This window comes from Microtus pennsylvanicus, chromosome 11 (assembly GCF_037038515.1).
Source record: "Microtus pennsylvanicus isolate mMicPen1 chromosome 11, mMicPen1.hap1, whole genome shotgun sequence".
In the NCBI taxonomy this organism is placed as follows: Eukaryota; Metazoa; Chordata; class Mammalia; order Rodentia; family Cricetidae; genus Microtus; species Microtus pennsylvanicus.
In genome coordinates, this window is record NC_134589.1 from 28,966,228 (window position 1) to 28,993,481 (window position 27,254).

The 27,254-nt window shown below is 41.9% G+C and overlaps 1 protein-coding gene across 3 annotated transcripts in view; it reads right to left on the reverse strand.

The window, feature by feature from the left end:
* Positions 1-26,267, reverse strand: part of Ca10 (carbonic anhydrase 10) — a 483,666-nt gene extending 457,399 nt beyond the window's left edge. The window contains exons 1-2 of one of the 3 annotated variants that reach the window (XM_075991114.1): positions 25,688-26,267; positions 24,135-24,774 (exon numbers count right to left, since the gene is read on the reverse strand). In XM_075991114.1, the coding sequence (XP_075847229.1) occupies positions 24,135-24,195 (61 nt within the window). In that variant the 5' untranslated portion in view covers positions 24,196-24,774; positions 25,688-26,267. Of the gene's footprint in view, positions 1-24,134; positions 25,561-25,687 lie in introns of those variants that run through there. The other 2 variants (XM_075991115.1, XM_075991113.1) reach the window with 2 other exon arrangements.
* Positions 26,268-27,254: the final 987 nt, after the last annotated feature.

Here is a 27,254-nt window from a genome sequence, read left to right on the forward strand (position 1 = left end):
TTGGAACAGTGACTCTATCGTGCACTGTGCCCTTGTTCCTAGGACACCCCTGCCATCTACATGATTCATGAGCCAGAATACAGGCTTCATTTTATTCTTGCCATATGCAGTCCACTAGGCTCTTTTGATCCTTAAAGCTCTTAATTCTGCGAACACCATAGTGCTACATGCTTTTAATCCAGTACTTAAGGGACTGAAGCAAGAGTAATGCCTTAAGTTTGAAGCCAAAGCAGGGTTCTGATTTGGATTGTGATTCTCCCTATGATGTACCAACTTTATCAAGTGGCCTCCATCTTTAACTAGAGAATTCCAAAATTCTGTCTTGGTGTTACTGGTATCCTCTCTCTTTTGTACAATCAGTCAATTCTTCATGGTCAATAAAAACATGACCATATGGAACTGGCAGCCAAGGGCTCACTCATAGCTTTCCATGGCTCTACAAATATAAAGCTCACTGACATCATTTTTCTGCACAAGGTTACCTGTGTTGCAGCCCTCCTGGCTTTATATCAGGTCTCATCTTTGAATAAACTCTTTTCTTTCAATCAAATCTCCAGAGAAATAAACCTTGACTAAAACTGCTTCAAAGTTAATATGTACTAAGGTCATATTAACTTTGGGGGAGTGGGGATCAGAATTCTGTATGTCACTAACATAAAACACTACTTTGAAGATGTTTCAAAAGCTAAAAGAAAAAGGTAGGTTGTCTCATTGTGAGAGGACGTGATGGATGGAGGAGCTGGTGTCTAAAAGCACTTCACTTCACTTTTCTAAATGTTCCCTGTCAACACGAAGGGAATGGGCTTGGCAAGGCTCTAGTTAGTGGATGCACGATGGAGGAGAACATTTGTCTCTGTGCTCTTGAGCTGTAGACTATGCAGCATTAGAACAGACCACCAACTCTGTCTCCTAACAAGCCTGGGGCCGTTGAGTAGGGAGGATTCTGATTTAATGAGCAACTTCCACCATCTGTCACCAGCACGGCTGAGCACGAATTACACAAAGAGCAGCTCCTGAAAGCCAAGGATCAGAACACTCGGGTGCCATTTGCACAAGATGCAGCCCTGGGCTCAGTGGTCAAGGAATTGTGTACACAGAAACTGCTCAAGTGAGCAGTCACAGCGGTTTTCTAATGTCAGTGTTTTCAGTACAGCCAGCGTTTTCTGTGTGGTTGATGAGCCACTGCAGGGGACAGGCTCACAGAGTAGAAGAGAGTGCTGGAGGATCATCTATGTCCCCTTCCCTGATTGATATGGTTTCCAGAAGGACATCACATGGACTGATGCAAAGGACACCATTGATCAAAGCTCCAGCACAACTAAAGATGAAGAAAAGAAACAGAAGGGCCAGGATCATGTATATTCCTTACAAAAAGGTAAAAAAACCCTGAAATTATCTAAAATAATTCAGGTAACAGAAGAGTTGTTCCCATTTTCATCGTGAAATAATAATCATCAACCAGACAAATTGTAAAGCATAACCAAATGAAAGACTTTCTCCTTCAAATCAATCTACGTGAAAAGCCATACAATGCATCATATGTGCATAGCTCATTTTTATCTATGGAAACTGTAAGTTCACCCACTACATAGAGACTGTTTCTTACACACATCCATCTTTAGTCCTTAGTATCAGATATACCAAGCAGGTAGGCAGGGTGGTAAAATGTGTGGACCCATGAGTCAGATGCTCAAAGACCCAAAATATAGCTTTCTACATATCCATGTGAAAGTCTTCATAATTTCTAAGCCAGAAATTTCCTCACCTATAAAATGAGGATACTAATTTTCATTCATGGGACTAACAGAATAAAAATTCTTTAAAATATTAATCATTATTTTCAATCTTTCTGTTGATTTCTGTTACAATGCAGTTTTTAAGTGCCCACTCCAAAGTGCTTTGAAATGTAAACATTGGAGCTCTCCTGGTATTATATTCTTCCCAACAGCTTATCTATCACCCTCTTCAGGATAAATCCCTTAGTTTGTGTGTGTACTTGGTGTGTGTTTCTGTCTGTCTGCCTTTGTTGTGTGTGTATGTGCGATTTGATAAATAGCAATAACTTAAAATCTAAACACGGCATGTAGACTTCTTGACTTTGAACTCTTACTTGGCATTTTCCTTTGAAACCACAAAATCTGTCCCTGTGTGGTTGTCACTCAAATCCAATAAATATTTATTTAACAAGTAGAGATTTTATTTAATAAATAGTGAACAGTGAGTAAAAGAAAATCCTAAATAACCACAAGCAATCTTGCAAAACTTCTTCATCTAACTTAGAGCTGAGAGTCTTAGGACACTCACATTGTGTACAGGCATAACCCAAGAACCAGATGTGGGAGAGTATTATGGCTTTCTTTTGATGCTCTTATACTAAACATTGGTCATACTTTTTGTCTTTCTCTCACATTCCAGTAACCTGTCCTATGTATACTTGTTTTTTCTATTGGTACTAGGAGAAAGTAGAGATATTCACAACTTGTAAAAACACACAGCGTAAGTGTTTGTAGCATGCTCACCCATAAATGGGACATCAACATCATATTTCCTCTCCCAAATATTCAAGGAATGGTGATTGGAGAGGAAAGTCCCAACTGGACATCTGTCATCGCCAAATGAAGCTTTCAGTACCAGGAATGGGTTATATCTAGTCAGGTTTTATCCAAAGGAGTCCCATGGAAATTCCTAAACAACCCAGAGTATTGCAAGGGCTATTGGGAGGTCTCTACAAACTGATGGAAAGATCCTGTTGCTGAAGACAGCATCTACACAACTCATTAAAAATAGAGAGGTTGACTTGTGCCTATCTAACACCGTCATTAAGTTGCTATATTTTTTTAAGAAAAACATATGTAGTTGGGAAGGAGATGTGAGGGGGAGATTCAGGAGGAATTGGAGGGAAGAGTGGAAGGCAAATATGATTGCAGTACATTGTATATATACACATTTTTAATTTTCCATGAATAAATAAAAATATATTTAAAAAGGAATTACTACACATTTAGTGACTTCAAATAAGTCAAACTTATAAGTAGGTCCACAGCTCAAAAGCCTAAACCAAGTTTTCTAAACTAAAATCAATGTAACAGCAGGCCGAGGTTCCTTCTGGAAGCCAGAGGCAACACCACTTCCTGGCCTGTCCCAGATACTGGAGACCTTTGGTGTCTCTCACTCATACTGACCTTTCTTCATCTTAAAGCACACCAACACCTATTCAACCTTAGCTTCCACCTCCACAGCTCTTTCCCTGAATCTGAATTTCTTGCTTCTGTTTTATAATTGCACTTGTGATCACATTTAGTTTACCTAGAGGATTTTTTAAATTTCCTTAATTATGCTTTAAAGTTCCTGTTACCATGTAACATCGCACATTCAAGGGCTCCTGTATTAGAATGTAGATAGCTTCAGAGATATTTTCTTGATGTTTGTGTTCCATCCCACTTGTTGCTTATGTTTTCTATTTGTTCAAAAATTTGATCCAGTGGGAGAGGAGCTCATGATGTCTGATCTCTCCCAGGGGGACTTCCGATAGTTAGTGCTTGCTGGGGAAGGTGGCACATTTTTCCTCCATGGTGTAGCCTTTGAGAAGTCACCCACAGCCCAGGAAAACACCCCCGTAAAAGGAGGAGTTTGTGGGGAAGAAGAAGAGGTTCTGTGGAAGCGTGCGTGACCAACAGGGATGAAAATAGGACTAAAATTCACTATATGCACGCATGAAATTGTCAAGTAAGCAAGCACACAAATGTTTTAAAAAGAGCGTGGCTCAAACTCTGACTCTAGAAATCAGTAGCTGAATGACTGGATGAGTTATTTAACCTGTTTGAGATTCACTCTTGTATAAAATGTTGATGCTCCCCACACGTCAACTTGTAGGAAACATGGGATCAGTTGTGACACAGTGACAAATCTCAGACTGTAGATTCAGATAAAACAGAGGTCAAATCTTAGCTTAACCTTTAACGGACAGATGCATTTTGTTAAATTAAACTAGGCATCTCTCCTCTCATCATCGGTCAAGCGGCTATTTGTGCTTTATGTGTGTGAATATGTATATATGGGGGAGGCACACATAAATATAGAGGCCAGAGGTCAACCTTGGATGTGGTTCCTTAGGAATGCCATCATCTTGCTTTCCCGACAGGGTCCTTCATTGGCCTGGGACTTAAAAGTAGTAGGATAGTTGGTCAGCAAGGTCCAGAAGTCTGATTCCACTTCCCCCGCACTAGAATTACAAGTACATACCTTCCTGTGTCGGGCATTTTCACATGGGTACCGAGCATCAAAATCAGGTCCTTTTACTTGCAAAGTAAGTGCTTTGCTGATTGAACCACTACCACCCTTGAACTTTCGCAACTAGTTATTTTTTATTTCCAGTTTACAAAGTAGAAAGCCGCTGTACAGAAGAAGGTCACCTACCCAGAGCCTACCACTTCATGAGGAGTGCAGAGTGCAGGCTCAGACTTATCCTTTAATTACTCCGAGTGCAAACCATGTCACTTCTGGGGGCATTTAAACGAATGTGTGTTCTTTAACGGTCACAGTGGATCACGAGTTAGAGCTGCCTCAGAGGGCTCAAGGATTTAATGATATAAGTAGAGAGCTCCTTGTTCGGTGTCTGTGCGCTTCTACTATTATAACAAAGTGGCTGTTTGGCGCAGGTGTTTAGGGTGAATTGGGAAATTTTCAAATGGAAGAATAAAATCAACTTCATGCTTTCACGCCTCCCCATAAATTCCCCCTCAGCAGTTCCTAGCCTTCTGAAATGCTTGGTAAATGAACACTGACTGCAAAACCGTTTCTACTGACAGAGATCAAAATCTTGATCACCATAGAGCAAGGGTACAAAATGAAAAAAAAAGTACAAAAGAATAGGAGAATCTGGAAGGGATAGAATATGAGAATCTGGGAGTGACAGAATGTATATCTTACAGTGTGGTGGTGGCTAAGGGAACATGTTCTTTTCCCGAGCTTTTCAAACAGAAGACGAAATAGTTGCACTTTATTTTATTTCCAGCACGCTTCTATACAACCGTTTTAATTGCCCTATATTCTCTAGAGCAACTGCTTGCAAATATTCTTCTGTAAGGGACCTGACAGGAAATAATTTAGGCTTTTCCAGCCGTGGGCTCCTTCCCCAGTACTTGGCCCTTTCATTGTAATCCACTGTGAGAGCAGCCATGGATGAGACAATGCATAAATAAATGAAGGCACATCACAGTAAAGTTTTACTTAGCTCCATTTTTTTTTAAAAGAAAATTATGTCTCACTAAGTAGTTTTCATCGCTTAATTCTTTTTACAGAACCATATTGGAATGGATGTCACTCATTCCTTCTTAGGAAACGAGCCCTGGGCTGGCTCTGGTCATTAGCCTGTCATCTGGCCGTTTCTGCTTTAGATTTAAAAGCTTTAGGATCTCAGTACACATTCTGAGACTCAGAGGACAGGGGCTGTGGTTGCTGAGAGTCCTTGCCAGAACCCATTCCGTTCATGGTCAGCCTAAGCTACTTGTCTTTGATATCCCTGGGTGTTCAGGAAGAACCATAGTCATTTCTCAGAGCCCTGGAAAGCTCATTCAAGTTGATTCAGTGCAAGTTCGGGGACTGCTCATGGCCTGGCCTGTCTTGGCCATTAGGGGAAAAGGTTGATTTCTCAGGCTGTTATTTCTAAAAGTGCTCATTCTCCAGGTGACCCTCCTATTTTCGAATGTGGCCTTCACTCTCAAAAGACGAGGGTTAATTATTTTTAAGCTAACAGCACAATAGTAGTTTCAGAAAGCCTGTTGCTCCCTGCCAAACTAGCATCCCTAGAATAAACCATCACCCATGGACAAATGACTCCCACCAGAATGCTTGCTGGGGGCAGGACCAGAGCAGCCCCAAGTTCCTCCCATAACAAAGCTGGCATCTAGATCCAAGACAGCAGAAAGAAAGGCATGTCTTTTGGATTGCTGATGCTAGTTTGTGCTCGGTAAGTTGCTCTGGCAGGTAAAGTCTGCCAAAGTAGGCACACAATGATGGCATTCTGAGACTCCTAAAGCCAAGTAAAGCTTTATAAAATCTCAATGTTTCCTCTAAAACTCAACCAATACTTTATTGAAGGAAGTGGACTATCCAGCTATTGGGTATATTCTTACATCTCTTGGAAGCATTTGCACCAATTACTGTTGTTAAAGTTGGAATCTGAAATGTTCCTTTTGGGCCCTTATTTTGCATGCTTCTTCCCTGGCTGGCTCCATTTCAGGAGGTAGTAGAATTACTAGGAGAAGCCTAGCTAGAAGAGGTAGGTTATCAAGGGCATATCTTTGTGAGTTTTACCTGGTCCCAGATTTCTATCACACTCCCTGTTTCTTGTTCTAGCATGATGTGAACAACCTCTACCACATACTTCAGTGACTCTGACCTGATCTTCTCCTACATACCTGCCCCACCACAACAGACTGCAAGCCATCAATATTGCAAGTCTCCAGTTGTTTCTGTAACAACTATATGGAAGGGGAATTCCCACACCTTTTCCGTCAAGGACCTTAGAATAAGTACTTTAAGTTCTGCAGACAATATGCTCAACGTTGTAACTTCACAATATCATTCAATGGTATAAGAACTCAGCTGTGATGTAATAATCCCACTAAGTGAGACATTGTTCCAGGTGATGGTTTACTGAGCTCGAGTGATATAGTATCTCTACAAGGAATCTTGTGAGTCAAGGAAGAAGAACCATAACTTAAATCAGCAGGTAGGCTTGGAAAGATGTAGGAGATGGCATAGAACTGAGAAGTAAATGCAATCTGCAGACTCTCCTGGGACTTGGGAGAAGAAACATATGACCCTTAGAAATATGCTGACCAGGATGAACTTTCATCTCCTGCAGGGCGAAAGACAAGGGATGGGCCTACTGGAGATGGTAAGACCAACAGGGCATTAAGGAGGTAGACATCACTACTTTTAGAGAGAAAGAGACTTTGGCTGACCTGGGAAATGTGTGGGCTAGGCCCATGTGAGGTTCAAGTGTGTCAAAACAAAGTTAAACAACAACAACAAAATCCAGAACAAGCAGACAAGCAGAAGCAGATATTTTTTCACAGGCCGATGAGCTAGCAAACTGGAAGAAAGTTGGTGTCTGTCTTAAGAAGGTGGATGCTTTTGCTCTTGTATTCTTTTCTATCTATCTATCTATCTATCTATCTATCTATCTATCTATCTATCTATCTATCTATCTATCATCTATTTCTTTCAGTGACAGGGGAAGGAACTAAAATTTTCTAGAAATATGGTACCTATAAGTCAAGCAGAGAACACTCCATGTCTTCAGAGAAGCCTAGTGGCTGCATGTTCTCTGCAATGTGAAGCTACAAATCGGGCACATTTATGAACCATGATCTGTCTGATCATGGTACTAAACACCTTATCTTGAGATCCTTTTAACCCCATTTTATAGATCAGGAAACTAAGACGATCCAGAAATTAACTTTCCCAAAGCCTAACAGCTTCTATGAGGCACAGTATAGGTGTAATCCTACTGCAAAACCATTCTGGGAACAAATAATATGGCTTTTCAGTCCACTGCAGCATATTTCTGTATATGCACAAGCAAAGTGTTTTCAAACGTCGATTTTAAATCATTCTATGCAAATTACAGTCAAATTTCTCCTAGTCAAAGTCTCCAATATTAGGACCACATTTCATTCATTTTTATACCTCTACTAATTATTTTCAAAGGGAGTGGATTACTAATAAGAGATTTTAGGGACAGGCAGATGACTCAGGTTTTAAAGGTGCTTGTTGCACAGGCTTAGGGGCCTGAATTCAGTCCCTGGAACCTGTCCATACAAAGGGAGAAGGAGAGTACTAACTTAGGACTAACTGCACAAAATTGTCCTCTGACCTCCACAGGGGGGCATGACATAAGTACTTGCCTCACGCACTTCTTGCACACACAAGTTTATACCCATTAATAACAATTTTATGTCCATTTTTAAAAGATTTTAAATTTAAAGTTTCATCATAGTTCATTCAACAAAAGTGCACACCACATTACCATAAAATTGTGATTTTATCAATGTCATACCCTATCTGTGCATGTAATATATTTCATGTATTTTTATCTACATTTTTGGTGGACATGATTTCATTGAACGTAAACAACATATTTATCTCACAGAATTTTGAAAACCACTCCAAATATTCATAGTAACTTGGTTGATGATAACACTTTAAGTTATTTAACGTTGGGCTAGATTGCTGCTATTAAAGAATTATTTTTATTAATTTTAATAAAGTGTATGCGTGTGTGAGGGGGTATATGTACATGAGTTTAGGTACTTATAGAAACCAGCATCCCTGTGAATGCTGAAATCACAGGTAGTTTTGGGCCATCTGAAGTGAGTGAGGGAAACCTGATTTGGTTCTCTGCAAGGGGAATAAGTGCTCTTAACCACTGAGCCATCTCTCCATCCCTTTAGATTGATGCATGTGAAAAGCATTCCTTTTAAAATTAAGATTATGGAAGACAACTTTGAGATTTAGTAAGTAATTGCTAAGAGAATGTATTACCAAGGTGATAATATCCTATGGATCTTCCCTGGTCTACACTTTTGCATGTCCTTTAAAGCTCTTGGATCTCATTAAATCATGCAGATCTAACACGAGGACGGTGGGTGTGGGTATGTCTTCAGCTTCCCTAAATTCAATCAATTTAAGGGAAACAGGAGTAGGTTTAGTGGATTAATCTTAACAGTCCATTAGTCTCTGCACTCTGGGTTGTAATCCAGCCTCTGCCAACGTGATTGGAGAGAAATCTCACACAAAGCCTGAACGTTCAGAAAAATCTCTAAAACAGGCTCCCTAGAGAAATACTTCGGCCACAGTTTACTGAGTCTTTACTTAAGATCAGCACAGGCAGCATCTGCCCTATTTCTTGTTGGTTTTCCTTTTATGCCTTTTTGCTGAATCTTTCAGACCTAATATTTAAAAATGAGCCATGTCACAAAGCCAGCACTAGCCCAGAATTTAACTGTCATTTTAAAAATCCTTCTCCCAAGTGAATATTAAACACAAATCAAAGCTATGTTTTCATTTGCAAACCGATTGAAGAAAACATGTTTAAGGTTGCCATGTGCATAAATTAATACTTAGAGAAAGCCGGCAAGACTGAGCCATGAACGAAAATAAAGCAGTCAGTTTTCAGTAAAAGTGAGTGACAGTCTTTGAGCATGTGAGGTCAACTATTCTATTTTCTATTAAAAATGGATTGGTATATGATGCTTGATTTCTTTATTGCTCCATTCAACAAGTCAACATTTACTAAATATGATAATGATGATGATGATGATGATGGTGATGATGATGACAAGTCAGTACAACATTTCTTTGACCCAGGGGTCTTCTTATGCCTCTCCTTTTAAAGCTGGGCTTGTACAGGGCGACAAAAGACCACACACATTAAAAAATCCTGATAGGCTTAAAGCATAGTTAAAAATGAAAACGTGTCCATTAAATAAAAAGAAATAAAGAAAAATGAGGGTTAGACCCAGCAAACTGTCTCAGAAGGTTATTCTAGGGAAAACTATGATTGTCCTCCCTCTTCGTACCTTTAACATATTCCCCAAATATCCTAGTTGCCCTAAGTGAATCATATCCAACCAACCTTAACTGCTTATGTGCTATGCACAGGCATTGTGCTGAATACTTTCACATGCATTGGCTCATTTAATCCCCATGTTTTACACAATATTGCCAAATTCCAAATTTTATTCAATGTGTCTTTTGTTCTTTTAGCTTCCACCATAACAATTAGCAAGCCTACTAATGTACCAACTGCAATCAATAGCTCAAGTAGCATGCTCCATTTTTAAATGCCAATCTCCCTTAACATCACAGAGAGATACTATAAACCCCAGGTCATATATTAGGTCATGGGACTTACTCAGAGATGAGGTCATATAATATTAGTAGAATTGAGAGTGAATTAGAAAACAAAAATAATATGCAAAGCTTTCAACAATTTTTTTTTAAAAATAAGCAAATAGTATATACCCTTAGATTACTACCCAGGGTCTTGCTAAGAGACTACAGTGTCACCATTCTGCAAATCTAGTTTAGGCTATTCTCTTACAATTTCTATCTAATGGAGGAAACTTTCCTGTCTAAGAAGTCACTCATAACTTTCCTGTTGACAGTCTCACGGTTCTGCCTAGAGCTGAGGAAAGAGCCCAATGGATAAAAGTGCTAGATACAATAAGCACAAGGATATGGGGTCAAATCCCCAGAACAACTTCAAGTTTGGCCAAGTAGTACACGTGTTGGTAATGCTGTGTTCCCATGGGGAGATGGGAGGCGAAGGAATGAGAATCACCTGAGGTTTGTAGGTCAGCTAGCCTGGCATATGGAGCAGAAAAAAAAATAATAAAAAATCTCAAACAAAGTGGAAGGTGAGGACTAATACCTCTGCACCATGTGTGTCATGGCATGCACATGCCCTCATTCACACACACACACACACACACACACACACACACACACACACACACACACACCGAGAGAGAGAGAGACAGAGAGAGAGAGAGAGACAGAGAGACAGAGAGACAGAGATACACACAGGTACACACACATAGCCCCCATATCTACCCACATACACACACGAGAGGTTTTTCTACAATGTAAATCTTGCTTCTTTGGCTTTTTAAGACCTGGAGAAGTTTAGCAACAGTCAAAACTTTATTCAAAATCTTCTTAGTACTCTAAAGTGCCCAAGGTAGGTAGACTAGGACCCTGATTAAAAATACAAACAAACAAACAAACAAACCGGTAAGAATGAAAGCAGTGGTGGATGACTAACATCGCCACACATAATTAGCAGGTTAACAGTAATTATGTCAGATCTTAACTCTCATCCCTACAGTATTTTCTGCAAACCAGCTTATTCTCTCACCCTCAGTAACAATAAAAATATGCACCAGGAATATTGCCTAAGTCTCAAACTTCAAGACCCAAGGGAGACACATGATCTCACATACAGTTTCCTGTCTCTGGTCTGATTTGTGAATTACAGTAACATCTTAATGCCAGAGATACTCAGTTTTGGTTAAGTAACTTTCAAGGCAGGGGTTATCATTGTTAAAATGATCTGTGGGGGTTCACTATACTATATGCACACTCTCTCAGCAAATTTGTTGTACACCTAGAACCATACACGTCAGGTTATCATGGCAAAGCCATACAGAATTTTGTGAGAAATTGCAATTTGTTAGAATTATATTAAAGAAATAATTCAACAGAAGTAAGTATCTATAGATATGAAAAACTAGCAAAAGGGTATAAACTAGAAACAACATGTCACCAAATAATGGAAAATAATTATTGAAAGACAATGTTTTAGATGTATGATTATAAAACAATGACAAGAAATAATAGCAGCTAATTGTGGTAGTTTGAATGAAAATGGTACTCAAAGACTCACAGGGAGTACACAATTAGAAGGTGTGGCCCTGTTGGATGAGGCAAACACTGGAAGTGAGTGGGCTTTGGGCTTTTTATAAGTTCAAGTGTGGTTCTCCTTGCTGCGTGCCAATCCAGGGGGAGAACTCTCAGCTGCCTCTCTGCTATCCTGCTTCCTGCCGTGATGACAATGGGCTAAACCTCTGAACTCACAACCAGCCCCAATTGAATGTTTTACTTTGTAAGGGTTGCTGTGACCATTCTGTCTCTTCACAGCAATAAAACTCTAATTCAGAAATTAATTGTTCAGCAAACTTTTGGCCCTTTGCTGCCGGGCACAAAGCTAGGCTAGAGGACCTCAAACTGCCACTCATACTTGTTGATGCCAGTTGAGCAATTCATGTGAACAAGACGTTTCGAAGGGTTAATCTACTGACTTTGGGATTTATCTGATTCTAAGACTTCCTATAAAGAAGCAACAGGAGACCATACTTGAGATAAAAAGTTTTTTAAAAGCACATATATATTAATGTTGGAAAGTTGTACCTTCAAACTTTGGTAAGCACAAATTTTGTCTATAGAGGGAGATACACCTTTTTTCTAATTTTTTGACATTCATGCATTATTAGCATTAAAATACACCGAGTGAGTCACAACATCAATCATTTTTGTGGCTGCATGACACTTCTGTAACCCCTGTCTTGTAAGCCACACAATGAAGAGCATCTCATTTGAATACACAATTAGCCTAAATAGTAGATGCTTAGCCCAACATTCACCCATTAGTTCACTCAACATGTCTTACCTGTAAGAGTAGCACAATACAACACTTTATTTGACACAGGCAAACTCTAGCCCCAGCAATTCCAAAAGCAAGAGAAAGAACATCAAAGACCACACCCACTCTTATCCCCAAGATGGCAGATAGCTATCACTTAGGCATAGCCTTGCACTGATACAAACTAAAAAGCCAGAAAAAACTTCCCCAAAAGAGAAAATCAGGGATAAGACTTGTTACAGACATGAAAAAAAAACCTGACTTTCCCACTCTGTATTTTATTCTATATGGGTTTGAATCACAGCAACTGAGAGCTGGGTTATTGTCATGAATTAGATGGCCAATAACACATCACTATTCATATCCAGGGACAAGAGTGCCCTCAGATACTTTACCTCTTGACCAGCAGTGTAATTTTTAAACATGTACTTCTGAGATAAGAAGTGAACACAAAAAAGTTTTGAGTCTTACTTACCCCCTTCCCTATAACTAAGATAGCAAAGAAACAAAACAGGAATTTTCCAAGCAATCTATTTCCACATACTTACTAGGATCAATTAGAGGAAAAGGAGAATGGCTACCCCAAACAGCAGCTCCACACATTTGCTTCGCATCCAAGACTCTTGATGGTTCTTTTTTCTCTTAAGAAACAGTCATTCTTCTTTACAAAAAGCCAGAGAACACACATGATGGCTAATACTGATTATTTACTTGAGTAGATTTAGAATCACCCAGAATCAAAACCTCTGGGGGTATCTGTAGAGGGGGCCATTGAGGTGGGAAAGTTCCACCCTGGATAAGGACAGCACTGGCCCATGGGTTGGATTCTCATACTCAATAAGAAGAAGGAAGCAAGCTAGGCACCAGCATGCACTGTTCTCTGGTTCCTGGCTACAGATGTCATAAGACCAGCTGCCTCACACTCCTGTTTCCATGGCATCCTGGCTGGACAGGACTGTGTCCCAGAACCAAGAGGCAAAATAAACTGCTCTTTCCTTAAGTTACTTTGTCAGGTATTTAGACATGGCAGTATAAAAAATAACATGAGAAACAACACTTTTTTTAATAAGTCTGGAAACATCATAACGATCAGAGTCGGTTCGTGTAATTCTCTGTATCAAGACTCAAGCATGGGGCCCTTTCCTTTGAACCCTCTAGGAAAGTTTTTACTCAAAGACAGTGATCTCCCTCGTGTACTGCTTTCTCTCACGATGGAAAACATGGTATATCATGCAATCTCTACCAGGGACAGAGAGGATACAGATAAAGAAACAATACTAAATCTACAAATCCAGGAATTCACGTACTAGGTATTCATTCTGTCCATGACCTGGGGCTGTCTGGCCCAACAGAGTTAATGCTTTTTGTCTGTCTACATGACCTCTTATAAAACAGGAAGGAGGGTGGTCACTCTCTCTTGGGTGCTGAAGACCATGTCAGGTGATGTGAAGTAGTGTGTAATCCGTCTTCAGCTTTCCAAGAACTCTGTAACCGGATTTACCATATCCTGCATGCATGAGTGTATTCCCCCCTTTCATATCTTAATAAATCCTTGATACCCCTTAAATAGACACACATGGATTTCTCATGACAAGTTCACGGCTTTCCTATGGTGTCACAGAACACAAAGTAGCTGGAACACGTTTTAAGCAAATGTGAGTACCTGCCTCAAATAAGAATAGTTTGTCCAAAAAAGCCTGTGAGTTCATGGTGAGAAAGAAACAGTAAGCCATCCAACCAGTTGCTCCTTATTTTCTCTAAGTCCTCGAACACTGGAAAATCTACCTGCAGCAAAGCGAAAGGATAACTGATACAGTGTTTGATTTGCCTCTCCTCCCTACTGCATTACTTCTTTCTTACGAGGTTAAGAAGTAATTATAAACCACTCCTTTCTATTCATTTATGTATCGATCAATATGTTCATTCCTGAGCATCTTCTAAACGCTAGGCACCAGGCTGGACAATAAGAAATGCAAACTGCAATATTTGTATAGCAATACATAGACTTTCTACAGAGACCAAGAACAAGATTTTTGCTCACTGCATTTTATCACATGCCTGGGCCATTTCAAACCTTACAAAAGGCACCCTCTCATTGGCTTTTGTTTATGAATGGACAAACATATTAAACCCTGGAAAATCAAAACAAACACCTGCTGTAGATATGCATTGATTTTGAGAGCCCTGGGGGTCATTTACTGTTAATCCCAACCTCAGAGGAAAGGGCTGAGCTCACTCCTTAAGTGCTGCCATCAGGATTATTTTCACTGAGGGTAAAAGGTAGCAGAGCATGTAGGGAGGACACAGGGAGGAGGAGAAGAATGGAAATGTGTTGACTCATATCCTCCAGTAAATGTGTTTATTCCAACTCTGACATCACTGCCAAATGTGTTGCAAAGCCAGCAAAACTTGGCTCTGGAAAACTGAACTGAAAGTCACAAGCTTCATTTCCTACTGCCAGCCCCTTTAGCCACTGGGCATGAAGTATTGGACAGAGCTAAGGATGAATTCTGCATCTGCTGTGACAAAAGTGTCACCTTTCCTGGACCAGGAGGCAAAGACATTTGTAGGCTGTCTCCTTCATAACCATGGATCATGTGTCCCCTGCCATCTGATGGCTCCTTCATGCAAATGTAATCAACCCCAAAGAACTGGAGACCCCATTAACAGCCCAATCCTGCTAATAAAGAGCGATTATAGTGGTCCCAGACTATTTCTCATGACTGCAAGATCCTCCCCGAAACCGCATGCTGAAGATCTTTTTAAGTGATGCTTAAAAATTACTTGAGATGAAAACAGCAAAATAAAAAGAAACAAGGAACTGTTCAATAGCAAAGCAGATTAGATGATACCTCAGACATTGACCCATGGTAGACCAATAGGCTTCTAGCTGTTTTCCCTAAAGAAGAAGCCTAGCAGTAAACTACATAAGGAGATTAAACGCTGTAATCTATACGTGAGCTTCTTGAAAAGCTCCTGGGAGGTCACCTGGAAAGAGAGACAATCTTGGAAAATGCTTAGTGATCTCAGCAAAATGGAGCGTGACTAGACCACTGCCATGAGCATTTCCTTGACTGGTCTGTTTCTTTTGAATTGAATGATCAGACACGACACCCTCCTGGGTCTCGAATGGAGACCTTCCTGACACCGAATGGCACAGGGCAGTCTTCTCTGGCATTATTTACAAAATGTCACTGTTACCAAAGCCATGCTTCCTAAACACAATTCCATTTTGACCTTGTCCTCACACTCCTCTCTCTGGTTGTAATATTACCTTGGGACACCCACTGAACTCGCAGTGACCTCTCATTGCTCTGCTTTGCAGATGCCGGCTCCTTTGACCACTGCTCCACCTCATCCCCCCACCCCCTGGTTGATCAGCAAAAATCTTTCAAGACCACACTTAACATCAAGGGTTGGCCCAGGCATCCTACAGATACCTACTCCCTTCTCCCTTCCCCTTCCAGTTGCTAAATAAATCAGATATTACCTCTCTGTTCTCAGTTTTTTAAATCCTTATTACTATATTTATCGCATTGTTTTATAGACTGCTAATGCCTTAAGAACCATCTCTTACTAATTAAGACGTTTTTAGAGGGAAATTTCAGCACTTTATTCTGACTGATTCCAAGTGCCTAGAAATATTAGGGCACTCTCAACAGTTTATTGAGTTTTCTGTTTACAAAGTTTTGTGCAATTAGGTGGACAAAGAACACTCTTTTCATTTCAGGTCTGTATCTATCTATCTATCTATCTATCTATCTATCTATCTATCTATCTATCTATCTATCTATCTATCTATAATCTATCTATCTATCTATCTATCATATATCTATCATCTATCTATTATCTATCTATCTATCTATCTATCTATCTATCTATCTATCTATCTATCTATCATCTATCTAATCCCTGTCTCTCTGTCTTTCTGTCTGTCTGTCTATCATCTCCATAGTAACTTTACCCTTGGAAGGGTACAACTGACATATAATTTGGTAGATCATAAACATGTTTTCCAAAGTGAGCATAAAATAGACTGGAAACAAGATTTATGCACAGTGTAGTTAGTGTAGTTAGGTAAAAAACTGCTGTAGCATATTGGGTAGTAGTTTTACCATCTTTTTTGTGCAAGGGTAACACTGACAGTGTGGCCTAACTCTATTTTTTTTTTTTTTGAGATAGGGTTTCTCTGTGTAACAGCGCTGGCTGTCCTGGAACTTGCTTTGTAGACCAGGTTGGCCTCGAACTCACAGAGATCCACCTGCCTCTGCCTTTCAAATGGCTGGTACACAAATACATGTGTAGGTAGTTCTTCCTTCGTTGCCTTCAACTAATTAACAAGTACAATCATTGTTATTCAAGTAAAAAATCGATATATTTTCATTTGTTTAATATGCAAATACCAAGGGTTAAAATTCAAAGAAAGGCTGGGTTCCAAGTGTTAGGACATGACTTCTCTGTTTGGCCTGCTACTCAGAATGTGACACACTGGTCTCACTGACTTTGGGGGAAAAGATTTTTGTTGTTGTTGTTGGTGGCTTGTTTATTTTGTTTGAGACTTGGACTCACTGTGTAGCTATAGATGGGATTTTAAAAAGATAATTTTGTGGGTTCTGTCATCAAGAATAAAAGTGGTAAGAAATGAAGAGGAAGCTTAGTTTTTAGGCTGTTGCTTCCTATACTCAAAGTACAAACATATTTTATTAAGTCACGAACAAAATTGATTACAACATTTTCTTGAGCTTCTTGCAACAAAAATACTAAGGTCTCAACATCTCATCTCAGCTTGAGAGACTTTCTTTGAGAGTGCAGGTTAGTTTGTAACCTTAGTTCCAGTCAATTATTCCAACCCCTTGAGTCCATATGCCCAGTTCACTGCACTTTTGACATTTTTGCTTTGTGCTATGAACATATTATTATTTCCTTGTGGTTTTCCTCTTCCCTCTTGCCCTTTACTTTGAAATCCCATGTACTTTTCTACTTCAAATATTTTCATCTTTATAAATCTTTCCCTTCATCGCTTACATAGACCAAGAGCTAACTGTTTTTCCTTTACCCTCAGTATATACTATAAATGTCGAATGCATTGTCCTATAAACACTCAGAACCAGACATGGTTCATCTTTGTTTTTTATATATATACATTAATAATATACTACTAATAATCTATCAGTAATATATGTTATATATGCATATGTAAATGCTATTGAACAGAGAACATGGCTTAAGAATTACTTGGCATTTACAAAAACCATTTTCAATATTAGTAGCAATGGTTATTAGTGATATCAGTCACAATGAAGTATAGTTATTTGTGGGGGATAGCTTCAATTCACTACTCAACTACTGTATACCAGGCACAAAGGAAGATTGTATGTGTGTTTTTTCAATCTTCACTTTAAGGATGAGGAGAGGAAGGCCTACTGAGTCTACTTTATTTCTCCAGTACTACTACATAATGACCTACCAGAGAGTGACTAACAAATTCATACTTCACATGTTGGCTTGTGCTTGTTCCATGGCCTATATTGTTCTTTCTCGCATACAGTTTGGCCTTTAGCTATTACACTCCAGATGTACAAAACAGATTCAAACCTGTTTTGTTATCCCTATAGTTTCCTTGTTGCAACGGTAACCCCAAGTAATGTCAACTACATATTTATTCATACACATGAGAAAGCTCAATTCCCTCCCTGTCATAAAACTCTCAAATGAATACAAACTATGACAAGTACAGGAGTAACTGGAACTGGTCAACACTAACTCGAGACCCAAGGCAATTAGAATTGTGAACAAGTATGAAATGATTTCAATTCATTGAATTAATGTGATGCTATATAGCATTAACATCACATAAAAATGCCAAACTGTATTTGTATGTGGTACTTTCTAGTATTTTAGCTTCCTAAGAAGGCTCTTTCTGACACTCTAGTGTCTCTCAAAGCAAATCCTGTATTTCTGTTGTTGCAGGTCTGCTGATCATCCACTCACTCATGTGTTTCTTTTGTTAATGTGATGTCTTTTTCATTTATTCCAAACTCTAACACCAGCCAATACCTTCAATTTCTTTCATTGTCCTGTTTTCCCTATCCATAGTATTTACACCATGTATTAGACAATTAGTTATCTTTCCTACTGCTTTCTAACATTAGACATACTAATGCATTATACAAAATTAAGTCTAAGCAATTAAGCATGTTCATATCTTTTTATATCACTCCATATTCTCTGTGCACCTCTCAGTTTTGTATTTTAATCTTGGCTCATCCAATAATATTAGCACTTGACATATGCAAAGCTTGAAGGATGGTTTATCATTTCTGATGTTGCCTCAAACAGTCTTTCAGAAATAGACAATGTGAATAAAAATTGTGTTGGACATATGAGGAACCCAGAGATTAGAAGTGGAGTCAATTGCCTACACCATATAGATGACTAGAGTAGGGTTGGATTGTGGGGTGAACCTTCTGACATTCGAAGTCTTCCTTTAAGGACATATGACATTTGGTTCTCTTCTGAACTGAAATCTCAAATCCAAATAAAAAAAAATGTATTGCAGGTGATGAGACAAGATATTTTGTCCTGTTTTCTTCATATGTCAGTCAATTTCTCCTCATCCAAGGGAAGATTTCGCCAGATGGACATTTCTCTTCCCTTCTTGGGATTTCCTATTACCTGGTAATGTTCTCTACTCCCACTGCATAGAGATTTTCATCTTAGGATGATGGTTATCTGTTCATTGTTGACTATGACATCACACAGGAAAATGATTTAAAGACATCATATTGCTAATGACACAATCAGCCTGTTGGAGAGGGGTTCAATTTTATTTAATTGAATATCCTATTTCAAGTTATAGTGGATGCATACACAGTTTTCCAATTTGGAAGAACTTTAAAGAGGAGTCTATACTAATCTATAAAGCATAAGAAGAATGTGGGAAAGCCTGTTGATCTTGGCAATAAGAACTACACGGTGACTAGCTAATACTTAAGATTTCCCAAGCCTTATCTCACTCAATATTGAGTAAAAGGAATGAGTAGGGGACATTCCTATGATACACTAAAATCTAATGCTCTATGCCCATTCCCTATGGTGGGATGCCCTGCTCAGCCTCAATGTAGGGTTGGGGAAGGGCTTAGTCCTGACACAACTTAATATGCCAGACTTTGTTGACTTCCCATGGAAACCCTTAAGCACTGGGAAGAGTGGATGGGGTCAGTTAGAGGGGAGGAGAAGAGAGGGGCAGCAGGAGGGGTGGGAAGGAGAACTGTGGTTGGAATGCAAAGTAAAGAAAATTAAAAAAAAATATCTAATGCTGCTTGTTTTCATGAGGAAGTCGATAAAGACAAATACTGGTTTGCCCAAGGCTTTCTTGAAAGTGGGGTTCATTCTGTATGTTACAAAATATGCTGGCTGATGAGTGTGTGTGTGTGTGTGTGCGTTATATGTAGGTAGGTATTCATATGCACGTGCATGTTTATATGCATGTATGGAGATGTCAGAGGTCAGCATTGGGAGCCTTCTTAAATGGCTTTCCACCTTATTTTCTGAGACGGGGTCTGTCCTTGAACCTGGAGCTCACTGATACAGCTAAGATGCCTCAGCTGTGAGCTCAGGGGACCTGCTCGTCTCGCTTTCTTGCATGGGAGTTACAAATGTATGCCACTGTGCCTTTACAGGAGCGCCAAAGACCTGAACTCGGGAAGCCATGCTTGTGCAGCAAGGACTTTAATAGGTGAGCCATCTCCCTAGTCCTTGACTGGTGATTCATTTTGATTTTAATAAAGCCAACAGGGAAGAAAGTAAAGTTCAACTCTATGTGAATCAAATCTACATATAGCTACATTGATAGAAAATAAATCAGAGTTGGTATTCATGTATGTCTGCTAGGTGTGAGATACTACGCTAAGTGAAAAAGGATTAAATAGCATTTACTGTCTCATCGAAGCCATATAATAATGTTCCATCCTACTATTATTTATTCTCTACACATAAAACAATTTTAGTGTTTAGATTAGAAATGGAGTATTTGCTTATAGTGAATGATGATTAAAAGATGCTGGAGGTACTTACATAACAATTCCACTTGTTTGATGGACAGATTTAAATCCAACTCAAGTGCTACCACGTTTCTAACTTTACAGTATAATTGCATTAAATTTTTACTCCCAAGTTCTTGAAGAGGAACATTCATTTAGCATAATTTTATTCCTCCAGTCAGATACATCAAAATGAAAGACAATCCAATAAATAGAAAATAATCAAACTTGAGCAAAGTCTTGACCTAAAACTTAAATGATATATGGGTATTTTTACTCAGACCTAAATGTGAATTCTCTAAATGCCCTACTTATAAAATTACATCCCCCACACACAAATTCTAAGAAGGAATAAACCAAAACATCCATATTAAATTTACAATGTGTGGTGGTGTCTCATAACTAAATGGCTATTGCTGTTATGAACAAACTGGCACATAGTGAAGTTACATAAGCAGGGAAGTGGAGTACAACATACAAATTAAATCAGGCAGCTGTCTTTTGACTAGGAAATGCTCTCCTTCCAATTCTCAGTATTCATTCTCGCTGCTCTGAGCTGCCTTGGAAGGAAGGGAATGGTTCTCTATGCACAGAGAGAAAGCATATTCATTCTCATTTCTCTCTCTGCCTTCCTCCTTTCTTCTCTCCCTCCCAACCTTCTTTCCCCCTGCTTCCCTCCCTGGTCTCTCTACAGATCCCTGCTACCTTACATCTTTAACCAAATGATATTTGCGTTTAATTCCCAGGCCATGGTATTTCTTTTTAAGCCTTGTTGTGCTGTCACTAACTTGCCAGAATTGGTATGATCCTTCCAGTGGAAGATATGCATGCTCCTTACTCAGCAGCAAGCTAACCCTGGCCAAATGGGCTCTTAGTCCTTTTGCTAAGCAGATTATTTCAGCAGAACTCCCAAATAGACCAAGTCCCGGTATCTATATTTTGTATGACATAGCCAAATAATGCAGAGAGGAAACACCTTGGGGTGTGTGTGTGTGTGTGTGTGTGTATGTGTGTGTGTGAGAGAGAGAGAGAGAGAAGAGAGAGAGAGAGAGAGAGAGAGAGAGAGAGAGAGAGAGAGAGAGAGAGAGAGAGAGGTGAAACCTTGGGTTAAAAAAATGCTCAGTTACAAAGCCCAGAGTGTTCTTGACAGCAAAAGCTACCAAATGAAATCTACTACACATACTACATATACCTTCCATAGGCAAAGTTGCTACTAGTATTTTCCTCCTGCAAAATGTTTATACTGTAGGTTTTTACTGGCTTTCCCCAGCTTTATGCTCCTCAACAATGAAGTGAAGCCTAGTGGTGCCTCATCCTTCACTGTCTGGTAATATAATATGGGTTAGCACCTGTTTATTGGTCAGAGTGGCTACCCTAAGGTGGTGAAAAAAGTGCTCCCACCCCATTTATATTTTAAAATGCATGATAGTAAATTCTATGATCAGAGGATTTTGTTCCTTTCGGTAAAACTCATTCATGAGTAAATTAAAACTGCAAATCATGGAAGCTGAAATGAAAGACCCACTAAGCCCTCTCTGAGGCACACTTATTCAACCTTGGTACATCACATTCCAGCACATCCTCAGGCTGTCAGATGGCAAGAGAAAAAAGTTGAAGTCCCCAAACTGTGGCAATCGTGAGTCAGGATTATATTACTAATCATAATTTAGACATAAATGAACTTCACTGGATATATAGTTGTGCCGATAGGAGGAAACCCCCTGCTTTCAGAGACAGAATGGGCGTTTGAAGTCAAATGTGTGGTGTGTAAATACAAAACCTAGAATGCTGCATCTCTGCCTACATATCTTCATGAAGTGCAAATCAATGCAGGTGCTAACTGAACACTTGGAGTGGTCACCTAGTTTTCTGTCTAGCTAATAGCGACCAATTTTGCTTACACTTTTATTCCCGTCACTACACTGCAATGATGATTATTTAGTGAGTACATGTGAAAGGCCACACACTCCATAACACTTCTTTTGGGGTGGAAAAAAAAACCCTCCTCCTCATGTTTCTACCTGAATAATTTAGCTGCTGACACACCAAATCAAATGCAGCCAGGACAGGTCTCCCACTAATAACTCTTTCTGAGGCTAAAAACAGACTCCTGCTCAGCTTCTTACCCCCATGTCATTGCTAGGCAAGATTATGGTCCAGACTGAGACGAATAGGGTGCTTAAGGAAGCCCAGCTCCTCACCGAATGTTAGACTTTACCCAATCTTACAAGAACTTAAATGGCTCTTCTAAAAATGATTTATGATGCTAGAGAGAGGTAGGAAAGAGAAAGAAGGAGAGATACGGTGAAAGATGTATAATCTGGTCTTGTGAGCTGCCACCCAGGCTACCCCTGGCATAGGACTCACAAACCCACACGAGTCACCTCAATATTTATGCTGGAAGACACACAATAGAGTAACAGAATTCCCATTGTGGAGGGGGAGTGACCCCAGACTTCCCTTGCCTGCTATGTGAATAGAACTCACTATGGTGACATGTTTCTTAGTAGGGAGGCCAAGCCCCAAATATGATTTCACATAACAGATTCCCATTCCATCTTTAGAGAAGATTGAAATTAAACAGCAGTCTTTAGAACTGGGTCCAAAGTAAAGAAAACACACAAGGGTTTTTGATAGTCTGATTTAGGGGGAGGAGACAGTCAAGGGCTTAAGGAAAAGGCAGGAAACCTGCCTTACTCCAATGCTGCTCAAGTGTATCTGCTCACAGAGGCAGGGCTCCTGCTCATCTGCCTATGGAGACTTTTTGGGAAGTTGGCTCAGTACCTAATTCTGCAGAGGGAATGCAGGCAGAGGGGAAAACTGCAAATGGGTACACCCTGAGTGCTTCAATGGCAGGTGCAAGGGAAATGGAGTGGGTGCTGGTCAGTGGGAGGAGCCAAAGGACTGGGGAATATCTACACAGTTCCCTCCAACCCTAAATTCCTGCACCAAGAAATACGCATCTTGGAAATGACAGTTCCTCCCAACACACAATACTCAGAAACAGGCAGGCACAAGCCCTACCCCAGATAACTCAACACCCTCTGTTTTCATTAAAAACAAACAAACAAACAAACAAAAACTAAACAAAAAACGAAAAACGCTGGCACAAGTAGCCTGTGATCAGCTCCTGAGCCAGCACATCCTTGCTACTGGGAATTAAGACTTTCAACTACAGCAGCATTACTAACACTGTATTGCTTCAGGTGTGTTTGGGCTGCCACTGGATTTCCAACACCACAATACATTTCCCAACATCTGGGGAAGGCAGAGAGGTCTTCCACATCCTTCCAGTCAATCCTGGCATTCCTCAGTCCCGCATCTTCCTGCAGGCTCTTTAAAGTGCCTAGATACCAGAGCAAGGCTCTGCATCCATTTTTGCCAGCCAGAAACCACTGAGTTTGGGAACTTTGGAAGCCAGGGGTTGGGGTTGGGGGTGGGGGTGCCAAAGCTCAGATTTCGGCGCCAGAGTTCTCAGCCAGAAAAGCAGTTGAAAATCAACACCCATCTGCCTCTTTTTTTCAGTCTCCATCCCTTCTCCCTTCCAGGATGCCTCAGAGATCTTGCCCACAGCAGAACACCTACACACCTACACACACACACACACAAACACCCCTACACACACACACACACACACACACACACACAGAGAGAGAGAGAGAGAGAGAGAGAGAGAGAGAGAGAGAGAGAGAGAGAGACCCATGCACACACCCTTGGGCTTAGAAGGTTTTTGATTCCGAAGACAGCCAAGCCACAGAACGAAAAAGGGCTGTGCCACCTCTTCACTTCCCGCCCTAAATCTACACAGGATAAAAACCTCATACATTTCAAATATCACCACAGAACACACCACCCGCCCATGACACCAGCACGTCCCGTACCTGATATGCAGACGATGAAATTGGCTTGAAGAAGAAAAAGCACCTCCCAGACTATTTCCATCCTCTGATTCTCATTCCAGGTGCATCACTCGACGGGAAAACAGGGGGGAAAGGGGGAGCCCGACAAGGCACACACATACACACACTCACACACTCTCCAGAGAGCGCACACTCGCGCTCCCACCCTACAGCCGGCCAGGGGCAGTCACCCCCAAGATCAATAACGCAGTTTGAATTGTTTTGGCAAATCTCCCCTCGGGCTCTTCGGATGTGCTCCCCAGATGTGCTGACACATGTCCGATGCCTCTTTGCCTCGGAGGTCTCCCCGCTCTTGCGTCTCTGCTCTTCTCACCAACGGTGGAAACAGCACTTGCGGCGACCGCGGTGGTGGCGGTGTCAGCCACCTGAAGCCACCGGCTCTGGGTTCTTCCTGCAAAACCGAGACCCCGATCCGCCGGGCGCCCCAAGAAGACATAGACAACAGCCCCCCGCCGGGCCAAGCAGTGCAGTTCCGGGCTCTCGGTCTCTTCCCCTACGTTAGTTCAACCCAGGCAGTCCGCGACAAGTTGCCCTCGAAGTCTGCCCCCTTCAACGGGGCATGGTCAGAGGATGGTGACAGGCTCCGATCTGGCCGGTTCTCCTGCTTCCGGAGGGTGGGGAGAAAGGAGCAGACAAGGTACACAGAGAAAGAAAGAGAAGCGGGGATTATTGCCCGGAAACACCGGCCACCAGCAGCCTCCGTTGACCCTCCCTGCTCCCCAAGTCCGCGAGCCGCCTGCCGCCTCCAAGCCGGGTTTGGGCGATGCTTTCAGGACGCCGAGTCCGAGGCTGGGCTCCCGGGACAGTGACGCGTCGAGGGGCTCACTGACTCCCCACGTTGCACGCGCGCTTTCTGCTTTTCTGCTATTTTCCAGGGCTCCCCAGACCCCGCAGTTGCCTTGCTTCCATTGCCCGCAACTAGCGCCGCCGCCGAGATTTTCCGCAATGCAACTGCAGGGGTCGTTATTTCCTCGCCTACGGATCCCGACGCTTTCCCACTCGGAGAGGAGGAGGGCAGGTGGGGGCGGGAGCAGGAGGAGGAGGGGGAGAAGGCTCGGCCAGGTGAGCCTTCGCGCCGCCACCCGGAGTCCCCACGTCAGTCGGGCCGCTAGGCACCGAGGGGCGGAGGCAAAAGTCCGATCCGGGTGGGGCGGCGAGGCCATAAGGAGCAGCCTCCCCGCATCAGCACTTCAGGCCACCGTGGCCGCTGCCTCGGCTGGGACCTTAGGCGCCAGCCTTGGAGCTCCACCCCGCCCGGCTGCCCCGGTTCCCTTCCAGGAGCTTGGAGTTTCTTTTCTCTTTAAAAGAACTTCGCTGCTGCTCGTTCCGCACGGAAAGCCGGGCGGGACTCATCCTTAGAGGATTGTGCTGTGCTCTCTCTCCCTCTGCAGAGGAATTTGAAGGATTTTTTTTTCTTTCACAATCCATTCCCTGGCCTCTCCTTTTCGTCCCGCTCCTGCCCCCTCCTCCCTCTTTACTTCTTCCTGTTCGAATGCCAGGAAAAGGCTACTTACCCCCACAGTTCTCTTTGCAGGTTCCCAGACCAGGTGCAACTCTTGCCCGCAAGTCCCTCACCTCCCTCCTCTCGCAACCGTCGCTCTAAGTCCGGGTTCCAGAGGCGGCCAAGCGCGACCCTACCAGATCAGCTACGCGAGGATCCGATACCATCGGAAACCCAGGCCTCAGGGGAAACGGGTTTCCCTTTTTGTTTTTCATTCGCCGTTTTTCTTTAGGGAAGCTGTCTAACGCTTTGGTGGGTTTTGCAGGGCCCCGGGATACTCTCGGTCAGCGACTCTCACCGGCTTTCTGGGAAGGAGATTTCCCCCAGCAAGCCCGCGCGCGCGCACTCCTGCCCAGCGCGCAGCTCTCCCGAGTCCCAAGGGAAGGAGGGGGTGGCGAGAGCACCACCCACCACCCTGGCGGAACCTGAGCCAGTCGGTCCGCAGAAGGTCTATCCCGGGAAAGGCTGCCTGGGAATGCAGTGCGGATACAGGGTAAACGCACGGAAACCCTGCGCTCCACACTGTTCGCCTAAAAGGACTGGGAGCAAACAGAGGAGGAAAAACTGCAGCAGATTTGTGTGCGGCTCTCACTGCAGGAGTTTGGCGAAAGCCCCAGACCTACCTCTTTTAGGGTACTAAAGAAGAAAGGCAGGGTAGACGGAATTCCTGAAAAGATCTGGGATTTCTCGGGGCGCCTGTCCGGATACCAAAGTGTGACGTTGGGAGGTTTTGCATAAACGCGGATGGACACACACAACAACACACGCACAACCCGCAGGGAATATTGTTGTACTTTTAGATTTCTGATGCTTAGAAGCCATTACACTGTAAACCTCGGTCCAATAACACAGAAAGAATGGACAAGTGGAAAAGAAGGAGTTGTGTCGGGGGGGAAACCGTGTTGTTTGTCTGCACAGCAGATCCAGTGAACTCAGTGAATGAGGCATTTAGACTGTGGCATCTAAGGGTGCGGCGTAAGAGCCAAAGTAGCTACACCAGAGGGCTCCCCGGATTCTTGAACAGAGTCTAGAGAGTCTGAAGATTCTTTGTACTGGGAAATGGGGCGGCAGGGTAAGGGCGGGGGGGGGGGGCTGAGAGAGGAAGGGAAGCTGCTGGCTGACTATAGGAGCCAGAGTGTGCGGTTCTGCTGCCTCCGGGGATTCTAAAAAAGAACCGCTGGCAGACTTGCCTACTCTTTAAGAAGGAGGTGTGGCCGAGGGTTTTTTCCCCCCTCTCTGAGATGACAGCCAAGGACTCCAGGTGGCCAACACATTAAAAATCAAGGCTCAGATGAAATACATCCATGATTTTTTAGGTAGGGAACTTTGAGGCTCAGCAGGAATGATATTGAGACTTGAGAACATTAAAAGATTCAGAGATGGTGAGAATTAGCCCATTTGGGAAACATATGGGGGAGTGTTTGTCTCCCTGCCTTGAAAGTAGACTGCATGAAAGGGATTTTGGAGTGGAGAGAGAAGAAAGCAGTTTGCCAAACAAGAACAGATCCGACCTAGGGAGAGTTCAGAACCGTGGACAGCGACCCACCTTCTGTACTTCCAAGCTGGCTTACTGCCAACAG